This window comes from Alosa alosa, chromosome 15 (genome assembly GCF_017589495.1).
Source record: "Alosa alosa isolate M-15738 ecotype Scorff River chromosome 15, AALO_Geno_1.1, whole genome shotgun sequence".
NCBI lineage: Eukaryota > Metazoa > Chordata > Actinopteri > Clupeiformes > Clupeidae > Alosa > Alosa alosa.
In genome coordinates, this window is record NC_063203.1 from 10,022,414 (window position 1) to 10,034,913 (window position 12,500).

General features: G+C 40.2%; 1 protein-coding gene across 1 annotated transcript in view; it reads left to right on the plus strand.

Moving 5' to 3' along the window:
* Positions 1 to 12,500, plus strand: part of LOC125308635 (SPHK1 interactor, AKAP domain containing) — a 138,574-nt gene that overhangs the window by 47,551 nt on the left and 78,523 nt on the right. Inside the window, 1 exon segment of the mRNA XM_048265198.1 lies at positions 8,486 to 8,574. Coding sequence (XP_048121155.1) covers positions 8,531 to 8,574 — 44 coding nt within the window. The 5' untranslated portion in view covers positions 8,486 to 8,530.

Here is a 12,500-nt window from a genome sequence, read left to right on the forward strand (position 1 = left end):
GAAAGTCTTTCTCTCTCTCTCTCTTTCTCTCTCTCTCTTTGTCCTAGCCGCTTCATTTCCTTTGTTGAAAAAAAGAGGGCTCTTTGCTGCTGAACCTTTAGTGCTAAGTGTTGTTCCCCTGAATTGGAGCAGAATTGGCCTGATTGACTGTGAAAACGGATCGTTAGGAGAAACTCCGGTGACCCTCAGTCAAAGCAGCATGATGCTGATGTCTACACCTGGATCCACTGCAATGGCCTCTCAGCGCTTTCATTTCCTTTCAGAGAAGCTGGGCCAGATATTGATGGAGGAACAGCTCAGTGCTCAACATAACAGCTCAGTGCTCAACACACACACACACACACACACACACACACACACACACTTACAGCAAGTCCCCTTGTCTTGTCTTTCTTTCCTCTTAGTCACATATCCAAAGTTATATGCAAATCTGCATCTGCGCAAACCTGCCCTGGTACACAAACGCAGCAGCAGCACATTTGTCTAAGCGTGAACACACTGTCTTTTCCTGAGTGGAAAAACAAGCTTGAATGGCAGTTTATTGTCGACCACTGATGTGTGGATGAATATGCTTGACAGATGTTTATAAGGGCTTGGCAGGTGGTGGAGTGTTTAAGGGAAGCAAACTGGAGGGTTTTTCAAACAAATATTATAAATAGATTACTGCATTTGATCACAACAAGGAAGTAAATTTAATCTTTGTTGGAAAAAAACGGATTTCCTAGAATAACTCTGCTTAGAGTACAGCAGAAGTAGCCTGGGGAGGTGGGGATGAAGGAGGTGACTGCCAGCAAACCCTTTGACCTGCCAAATGTGTGAGTATAGCCTGGCTCTTTTGAGATGTTTGGACACAATGAGTTGTGGATAATTATGGTTGTTTTTTTAGAGAGTACATAAGAAGCATAAGGAGAACTAATCATCAGCTTGTTGAACTCATAGAAGCAGTGTATTGATACGTGTCTAAATCCTTGAGGTGATTTGTGTGTCATTAAGTTGGTATAAGCTGTGACAGAGTTGATGTTTGTAGAATTGGAATAAATACACTTCAAATGGATATTATGATTGTGTATGTGTAGGCCTACTGTATATAACTTCTGTTGGTAAGGTAAGGAGATGTGTTTCATTGTGGGTGGTGTTGGTGATGATGTGTGGAGTTATACAACAGATGTCTCAATGTGTGTTGTAATGCTTCGTAATGAGAACGTGAGTGTGTCGTAATGAGATCACAAATAATCATGGCTCAATTATGTGAGTGCTGATGGAAGATGATGACAAAATCTGTGACACTCTAGTTTGCTGATGTGTTCATCATAGTGTGTGTGTGTGTGTGTGTGTGTGTGTGTGTTTGTGTGTGTGTGTTTTTTGTGATGGTAAGGTCAAAGACGTTCTCAGTAAGGAAATGCAAGCATGAAAGGTCAAGAGCCTCAAGACTCAAGATGGTGGCTGTTGCACAAACACATGCATGAACAGACTTTCTCCTTCTGTCACAAACGCGCACACACACACACACACACACACACTTTTCTCTCTCTCCCTCTCTAAATGTCATTCATACCATCTCTATCTTTCTCTCATCCTCTCTCTTTTACACACACACAGACACACAGAGATAGAGAGAAAGAAAAAGAGAGTTTACATTTTTACTTTTTTATCTCTGGCAATTAATAAGACGAGTTTTTACAGTTTTTACAACTGTTTACACACATTTTCAAAACTGTCTATTTTTCAAAACTCTACACACAAAACCCAGAATTGCTCACTCAAAATGCAAATGCCTCAAATCTCCAGACAGACGCAGTGCCGCTGCTGGCCATTTTGGAAATGTCCAAAGAAAATGTATTACTGTGTGTGTGTGTGTGTGTGTTGTGTGTGTTTGTGTGTGGGGGTCGTGTATCCCGCCTCTTCCGCAGCAAAAAAGTCAACATGTGAATGCATTGTGCCAATCATGTGTTGTGATTTCACCGCTGGAGCAAGGTTGGTGTCATGAAGCCTTGCGCATGCACATTTCTGCCGAATTAGATGCCCGATAAGTGCCAAAAAAGTGTTACAATATGGCCGCCAAGTGGAGGGACTTGCCTAAAAGGACTTTGCTAAAGTCTGATACATTTTCATTGGTTCTGGACATTTCAACCAGAAATCAGATTGAAAGGGTCTATAGCTAGCTAGTATATCTATTCATAGCCCTACACTAAGGCAATGATCGGATGGTGTTCAGTAAAGTAATAGTGCAGTATTTGTACATTGAGGACTGAGAGTGAATAAGTGGTGAATATGTGTGGCATTTTGATAGGTTGTGTCTGAAAAACAAAATGAAGTTACTTCCTATTAGATTTTTGTGTGTTAGGTTATAGTTATTGTTCTTGTGTCTACGGCCATTGTGGTATATATTTTGTCTGAAAGCTTTCCAATCTAAATCAAGGAGCAACCTCTGTCTGTGACCAGTTACGGATCCACATTTTCTGACATCACTGTTAAATGTAAAATGTCTTTATTACATAACATGCACTTTTCTAAAATGCAAAATCTTACAAATTACCAAATAAACAAAAAGATGTTGCCTAGAGACGCTGGTAAATACAATTTGCATGTTGCTTAAACTGTGTTCTAACTACATGCCAGACGTCAGACACTCGCATGTAGTTAGGACATGATGTTACATAGTTGACATAAACAGACCATGGTTCAAAAAAGTATTGCAACAAGGAAACAAACCAACAGAGGCAATAGGAGTTAACACACCGGGAGTGGAGTTCAGGGGGTATTCCAAGTACGTGGTTTAGTGACAAACCTGGGTTAGTTAACTCAAGTGGAGTAAGTGGTAAACCTCCTACAACAAGAGACCTATGGTATTGTTTTGTAAGGAGAATGAAGCCATACATTTCTTCTATTAGGAGGTTTACCCCTTACTCTGAGTTAACTTACCCAGGTTTGTCACTAAACCACGTACTTGGAATACCCCCCAGTCTAGCAAAACAAATCAAGTGTGAATAATGCCTAAATGAGAAGAAGTAGCTGTCATCAACTGCTTTCACAATACAGGGACAGACATTTTCTGGTGTTCTCATGGATTGTGAGCAGATATAATTATTTTTGATTGGCTGCAGACTGGTTGTGCCTGATCCTGGCAGGTCATGATTGGCTGGGAATTGGTTATGACTAATGATGATAGGTTGTCAGTCAGTCCCTATTACCAGGAAATAGACTGTTAAAAAAATAAGAATCCTCCCAAATATGTCTTGTTTCTCTTTCAGCCCACATGTAATCTATTATAGCCATTAGGCATAAAATGCACGCGTACACACACAAACACACTCACACAGCTAGTTTAATGTCTTGCTCATAGATATGAATCCAACTCCAGAGAGACAACTAATGAAACATAGTTTGTTGTTCACTGTGATTCAACGCTAACAACATAAAATACATAACTTAGAAAATAACTTATCGGTTGATAAATTGCTGAACTTAATAAATTACGGTAATTTACTTACTCAGAGATTCAGCCACATAGCATCAATAGAATGCTTACTAGCCAACACAAATGCCATATTAACAACTGTTTCTCCATGAATTAGACAAAAGTTAGTAATGCAACTGTATTAGTCATATCCGTTTCGTTTGTTGAAAGTAAAACATGACAAGGATAAGGGATAATTGTAGCTAAACACAATCCTTATCTCCCCTTCTCCCTCTTGTTTTTCTGTTTTATTTATCTTCCACCCTCTCTCTCTTTTTTTGTCTTTCCCTCTACCTAATTCTCTCCTTCTTTTCCCCTCTGGATATGTTTCTCCCTATCCCTACCTCTGCCTCTTTCTCCAGCTGAAACAAGGCCATTGTGATTCCACAATTCATTCATCTTTCAATGACAGCCCTGCATAGCATGGCCATAATACAATACACATATCAGCATATAATACTCTACACACAGTATTATACCATTTTTGTTTAAAGCTTTTACTGCCATTGTGTTGTATTTAACACAGGCAATGGCAGTAAAAGCTTTAAACAAAAAGGATTTTACGAAACTGCAGTGCTCTTAGTATCTGTCTCTCAGTTCTATCAAAACACTTTGCATTCTGCAGACATTCAACCTGTACAGATCACTAGAACACTAGCAGGAGCATGGACAGAGAGTGCTGATGGTCAAAGGGGAGTCTGGATGATGGATGGATGGTGAAACAGTGTCCTGGGGTGCCTTTGTCTCCGTAGCGGACAGGCAGAGCAGAAACCCAGATAAAACCACTTCAGTGGGCCACTCATGACCAGTGCTAGAGGATACAACGGGGCACAAGTCACACCACTTATATACACACACACACACACACACACACACACACACACACACACACACACACACACACACACACACACTTGATTGGACACACATTTCTAGAGGGTGTGGGTGAGACAAGCTCTGACTCAGACAAAAATGGTCTGCTGATATGCTCATACACCAACCACTTAGACTCTGTCTGTGTGTGTGTGTGTGTGTGTGCGTGTGTTTTTGTGTACTTTGCACACATTCTCCCTAATTACCCATAATGCACCACAGGTTGTGCTGGTGAGCCATTCTATACCCCGTCCGGATCCACTGAGTGTGTGAACAGAATGGAAGGAGTGACTCAATGAAGCCTGGACACACACTTTTTGCTCACACACACACACACACACACACACACACACACACACACATAAACAAAGGCTCTCAATGTGTCTTCTTAAGGTTGCTTTGAATTCTGCTGCTTTCTCCCACTAATGATCAAAAGACCTGTTCAAAAGGTCAATGTGCATTAGTTAGGAATGCTGTTGGAAGTTGGTCTAGCATATTTGATTAAACACACACACACACACACACACACACACACACACACACACACACAGGAAAATACAGACAGACAGACAGACAGACACACACACACACACACACACACACACTGTGGCCTCACTCTGTGAAACTTTAACACGGATCATAATGGGCCCCCACACAAGTTGCTCTTCTCTGTTCTATACTTCAAAGACAGAAGCCAGGGCCATGCTGCCTTAATGGTGTGCATACTGGATCACGTTGTGGTGCATGGTGCTGTGTGATATCTCTATTAACTCAAGACAACTTTACAGTGCATTTAGTTTAATTGTGTTGTAGGTATTGCTGTAGTGTTGATATGTTAGTGAGTGTGCGTGGGCTTCTGAACTGGTATTAAGGGTGGCTTTGTATATGTATGCTCATGCATATTCTGTCTCTCTCTCTCTCTCTCTCTCTCTCTCATGTGTGTGTGTGTGAGGGAGAGAGAGAGGAGAGAAGGAGAGAGAGAGAGTGGAGAGAGGGAAAGGCAGAGAGAGACAGGAGTAGTTAATTCCTGACAGCAAAGTGCTGAAGACGCAGCACAGCACCTGTCATCTGACTCATGGGGGAACCACTGTGCCGAGAGAGACAGAGAGGCACAATACCATCTGCTGCTGTCCTCATTTAAAGGATCATATACACACACACACACATACACACACACACACACACACACACACACACACACACATACACACACACACACACACCCACACACATACACACATATACACACACACCTTCTGCCGATCTTCCACACACATGCTCGGATTTACTCACACACTCACTCACATGAGCACACACACCTACAGTACACAGACCACTCAAGCATATATACACACCTACACACATCCGTTCATGGCTGTTTCTAGACACACACACACACACACAAATACAGTGTAAGGCAATTCAGGCACAATAATCTGGACCCAAGAACAACAGAGCAACGACTTTCCAGGCCCACAAATATCTCTCAAATATTTGGAATACTGGACTATTTAAGATTGAGAACAGACTAGAGCCTAAAGCACTAAAAATATTTTTGAGAAGAGCGGCTGGTAAAATGTCTAAAGGACTAGAGGAAGGATTCATTGCTGCATACAGATGGGTCTGAAATGGCTCAGGTTATTAGGGCAAGAAGAGGGACATGGGACATTAGCAAGAGACATTGGAAAGGGGATATTTGACATATGCATTAAGCAATCTTATCAATAAACAATGAAAAAATCTTCTCAAAATCATTAGCAGAGGATGCTAATATAGTGGCAGGAGTGGGATTCAGGAGGCGATCAATGGCATTGAACAGGAAACTAGAATTGTTTTGATTGGTGGAAATAAGGTTTGAAAAATAGTTAATTCTTTCAAATGTTGGTAATGAACCAGAAGTTTAATGGCTTTCCTTTCATTTGTGATCCAGGGAGATGTGTTGACAATAGGTAAAAAGGTAAACAACAATAGAAAATGAATGATACAAATCCAAACAAATACTAGACACAACAAACAAAATATAGGACATCAAAAAACAGACACTAAGATCAAGAAAGTAGAGGCTAATATATCCAATGAAAGCCTTGGTGTAGGTTGGCATGCTATAGTCAGGGGAGGAAGAGGCAGTCTCATGCCCAATAGTCAGTGTCACCGTGCCACTTCTGTGAGGGGGTGAACAGATAACACCTAGGCTCCTCTGATACAGTGGCAGGTCAGGATGACAATCATATCATAGTGATATTATATAGCAGGGGAGAGAATCGTATGTGTGAATTACAAACGGGAGAAACAAAAGCAAAGTGCAGGGTACTGTATGCACATCCAAAAAGATATGCATACTGTTAGATGCCCCCGATAAACTTTATTCCACAACGTTTTGATCTTAAAGATCTTTGTTAAGGCATTGTAAAATCTGATGAATTATAAATGTGCACTTACTGTAAGAGTCAGTCTGGATTGATGAGGTTTCCTATGGTGCTGGATGGAGAGTAGTGATCCTAGCATGGTAAACAGATGGAGGCCGAATTCAGAGCTGTCAATCAGGCAGTGGTTGCTAGGTGAAGGGGTGACCCTGAGATCTGATGAGCAAGGTGTGCTGGTAAGGGAAAAGGACGAGGACCTGTGTGTGTGTGTGTGGCTAGGATTCATGAGTTTATATCTGATTCATGGCCAACTGAACAGGCAATTAGTCAGTCAGAGGTTCATTCTAATTCCATTCTTTATGTGGTTCTTTACCACTATAGGACCATTAAGAACAGCCATTGTTTTTTGATTGCTGGGATTGACAAAAAAACGTTTTCAATCATGTCTCGTTTGAAGGAGTAGGTCCATTGTAAAAGATGAGGGGGTTGAGTATTGAGGCGTGCGGTACTACCTGTGTAATAGAGGTTGTAATGGTCATAACATGTCTGGATGTAAGGATATTGATCGGTTCAGAGTGGTAACTTCAATAGACTTCAGTAAAGTTATTAGGTGCCTTTGAGCCAAAGTGCTCTTTGAGTGAGTGAGTGAGTGAGTGGAACAGATCTATATCATTTTGTTCTCTCTCTTTCACTCTCTCTCTCTCTCTCTGTCTCTTGACACCACACACACACTCACTCACACACATTGAGAACAAGGCTGTATCTAGGGTTGCCAACCGTTCCGTAAAATACGGAATCGTCCTGTATTTGAAAGGAAAAAGAGTGTTCCTTATTGAACTGATATGGAACGCAATTTGTTCCGTATTATTGACAGATCAGTATAATAAGCTAGACTATGAACGAAGAATGCACGATTCGTATGAGATAAAGGGAAACTTTGCTGTTGACATGTATCCCTCTCGGTTTGTCTGTCATCACTATCCCAACAGAGAATGCACTTTTCATTTGAGCCACTGTGAGTCACGTAGGCCTATATTACACTGAAATTAGCCTGAGATGACATGTTTTGCTCAGAGTTTTGCAGTGCATCTGTGCCTGATAAACAACTATGCTAGCCTATTTGCTGCTGAGACAGAAAAAAGCCAGAGATAATAAGGCTTCACCAAATTCAGAGATGTGCTTCTGAAGCTGTTTGTGATATTCACAAGATATTTTTTTTCTTTGGTATGTGCCAGTTCAGTTTTATACATTTCAGAGTTGTTTGGTTTGAGTAGAATATAAACTACAAATAGTTATTTCTTTATTAAGTGTCTTTGCATCGAAATTATTTTTGTTTTGCCTCGGATAGAAAATGAGTAGGCTAGAAGGCTACGCTAATGCAATACGGAGTCCTGGAGGGGTCATTGCAAAAATTGTTTTTAATATACCGTGAGAATGTGCGCTCATTTGACCAAATTGTGCACTCGTTTTACTCAATTATGATCTCATTTTATTAGATTGTGCATAGAATGTAGCATATTATGCGCTCATTTTAGTGCATTCATTTTAGTGAGTTCATTTGACAAAATTTAGTACGGTAAACATGCCCACAATGTTGATGCATTATTATTATTTAGTCAAACATTTTTTGATATATATCTTGCAATACTCACACACACACACACACACACACATAGCCTATATCAATACCCCCCATCTACTAACGAAGCGACAGCCGTGTGCTTTCATATCAGAAAGTTGGCAACCCTAGCTGTGTCATTGTTTTCTAACCTATTTCATTTTGTCTTTGCAGAAAGAAATATCCTTTCTGAGAGCAAAAAAAGGAAGAGGAGACAATATGCTGAGCAACCTTTTCTCCATGATGAGGCTCTTCACAGAGAGGTAGTGTTTCACACATGTTTTTGCTGATACTCTTTTGGATGTGTACATGTTCCACCATGCACTACTCATCCTCCCATAGCATAGCCACACACACACACACACACAAACACACAGAGGTTGAACTCATAAATGTGTGATTATGACACAGTTACCAAATGACTCTGAAACACGGTCTGCCCTTGATATGTCTGTTTTCTGTGAGTGTGTGTGTGTGTGTGTGTGTGTGTGTGTGTGTGATTATGTGTGTCTGTGTGTGTGTGTGCGTGTGAGTGTGTGTGTGTGTGTGTGTCTGTGAGTGTGTGTGTGTGTCTGTGAGTGTGTGTGTGTGTGTGTGTGTGTGTGTGTGTGTGTGGTTGTGTGTGTACTGGTGTAGCAATGAGAATCTCTGTGATGAGATGCATGAGTGTCTGACTGTCTGAGTATGACCCATCAAGGATTTACATCTGTCTTTCCTTCCTCTGGCGTTTGGATTTGAAAGCTTTCACACAGGATGTGTTGTTGTTGGTCCTCCCATTCCGGAGGGGGAGATACCACTACTGCCATGCTTGCCAATTAGTGTTAATTTCGTCAGACGAGACGAGAGGAAATATGTTCGTCAACGACCTTTTTTTTCATGACTAAGACAAGACGATGACGAGACGGCAGTAATGTCCTGAAACACTGACTAAGACTATCTTAAGATGCATTATTGTTGACGAAAAAAGACGAGACTAAAATGTTTTGCATGAAATAAAAACTAAGATAAAATCTCCCTTCATGTTCGTCTACAAAATGAGAAGACAGAATATCTAGCTGTTATGTTTTCAAAATATTCGAATGAGTTCATACGCTAACAGCTTTCCTGTAGGCTAGTCACGTGCTGCTGCTGCTGCAACCCTGTGGCTGCAACACGAAACTACATGGAACAAGAACACTGGAGATTTCTGCCAGAGTTCGCAAGCTAACTATAAGCTTTATGCCACAATGCTACATACCCAAAAGTTGAAGCTTCTCTCATACAAATTAACATCCCCCAGAATGTCCATACGAAAATGTTCAGCATGTAATGTCAACTATTCATCTAGTTAGACTGATGATGCAAAGTTTGCTAGCAAGTAAACTAATATGGAAAGTTAAAGCTAGCAGGTTAGCTATGGCTAAGATGGAGAGTCTGTTTGGGGAATGTGTTGTGTTTTGGATATATCGCCATCTAGCGAGAAGGAGTAAAACATTAATAGTTTGGCCTACAACAGTGTTTCTCAAACTTTTTTCAGTTTCAGGACCACTTAACTAACCCTAGCTAAAAAAAAAAAAGATTAGACCTACTTCAACAGTAGCCTATAATTAGTCTACACAATAGGCCTACTCACTGAACCACCTTGCTTATTGTCTTTGCACTTTGCTTATTGTGTCAGAGGATTCATACTGTATGATTTAAATTGGCATATCTTACATAGACAGTGTTGCAGAACTGTTTGGATTTACATACAAGTTATATTGCAAACAACTCATCTATATTATATTTTACCACGCCTGCTCGTGGACCACTTGGGATAGCTTGCAGACCACCAGTGATCCCCGGACCACACTTTGAGAAACACTGGTCTACGAATATGACAGTGGTCCAGTCAAATCTTTTACTGTCTATGGTCAAATCCCAGCTGAGCTATAACTGTAGCTCGACTTACCTGTGCATGTAAACATACTGACTAACAAAAAATCAGAATGAGTAATTATAACAGACGAGTAGCCCTGTGGACACACAATGTTGTTGGAAAATTGAGATGTGTGAAACACTATTTGACTCAAATGGTAATCAGAAATAATTTGTTATAAAAAAAGACTAAAATGTGTTGACTAAAACTGACTAAGACTAAGATACCTTTAGTTTTCTTTTGACTAAAACTACACTAAAATGACAAGACTTTTAGTGGAAATTAAAACTTGACTAACAAAAATGATATTTGAATGACTAAATATGACAAAGACTAAAAAGGACATTTCGTCACAAGACTAAGACTAAGACTAAATTAAAAATAGGTGATAAAATTAACACTATTGCCAATGCTGAAAGCTGAATGCGAGGGGTTTGTAGGCACCATTGCATTAAATGGCCACCATCCATCATGCTAAAAGGAAATTGTGTGTGTGTGTGTGTGTGTGTGTGTGTGTGTGTGTGTGTGTGTGTGTGTGTGTGTGTGTGTGTGTCGAAAGAGGAATGGGTCCTCTTGGAAGGGTTCAGGGTTTTGAAAAAGAAAATGGCAGCATTTTTGGTCCATGTCGCTGCCAAAACAGAGGGACATAAAACCACTTAATGGTCACCATAGTGCTGAAAAAAACAATCCTATCATAGTCAGTTTATTAGTGATTAGAGTACCAGTTTGCATAGACTACACTGGAAAAAAAACATTCTCTATAGGACAAGGCTGAATGTATGTATGGGAAACTGTCCAATAAACACATAAAAAGGCAGGAGGATTGTTCACTAGGAATAGACTGGACCGAGTGTGATTGTATTGCATTGCAGAGATGGTGCTTCATTCCACATAGACCCTTTCAATCTGTTCCTAGAGGGTTTCCAGTTGAGACGCTCAAAACCAATGCCTTAGGAACACCCATGTCCGTTTGTGCAGTTGAAAGGGTCTATAGAGAGAGATACATGGAGAGGTCAGCGGTCAGAGATGAGGCGCATTCAAATTTGGCAAACAGTGGCGAGTGTTCGTGGTGAACATGTTTTCTCTGAACAGTTACATTTGAACGATTTGGTGTGAACATTCCATTGTAATGGTATAACACTGCGTCCAGCTCACGTCCAGCCCCACTGTACGTTCGTGGAGAGCTACCTCCTCAGACCGTTTGCGAGTGTTCACAAACGTTCGTTTAAAAACTCAAGGCAAACAGAAACCTGTTTGCAAACGTTCGCCTAGGTTTGCGAATTTGAACGCACCTCTGGACCTTCTTTACTCAGTTCGTTATGACAAAACACACAGAACTCCATCATCACCTGTGCGTCCTGTAGCATATTACTGTATATATAAGCTATGGCTGTATTTCTGCAACTCTAAATGTGTCAGATCTGTGAGCTCTATAATTCCTGTTACATGTTCTTTGACTCTATTTAGAGTTTCATATACATTTACTAATTTAGCAGATGTCATTTCAAATGAGGCTGCAGACATCACAGACTCCAAGTAAGCGGTCACTAACACTGCATTACAGTTTTTCTCGATCGTTTTGATACCTGTGTCAACTCTGACATCACATTCTCAAAACAGTTAACACCCGTGTCAGAACAAAAGCACTCTGGACAAAATGACACATTTTGCTTGCAAAAGGCTGTTACTCTCTCAAAACACTTAAAACATGCAGCAAAAGCAAATCTTGCCTTCAAACACTACAACTTGTTACCAATTCAAAAACACTCTTTAATCAATCATTACACACTTGACAACAAAATGCAAAATCTAGTTCTCAAAATGAGCATTTTTGCTATGTCTGTTCCATTACTTTCTCATTTTTCTGGTATCAGAAAAAAACTGTGAAAAGAAAAAATGTACTGAATAAAAAAATAATTCATTAATTCCTCCCAAGATGTAACTGTCATTGACATGTAAGACATACAGCAAACACCTAGCAAGATACTGTAAATTTCATTGAACTACAACTTTCATCGAAATAAACTTACAGCAAAACACTTTTTGTACTGTTTTCTCCACCAAATAGGCAATACAGTACTTTGTCTAAATGTGCATTAGAGCCATACTAGCAAATAGCAACACAAAACAGACATTGTGCAAAGGAGTTTCACACAGGTGTATCAGAGATTCAGACTTATGCAAGGAATCTATACCACCTGTGAAAAGATGTTTTCCTTTTGTTTAGCATGGGAAAACCAATAGAGTTTGGGGCTTTTGAATGACACCTGTGCTAACTGTTTTACAAAAGGG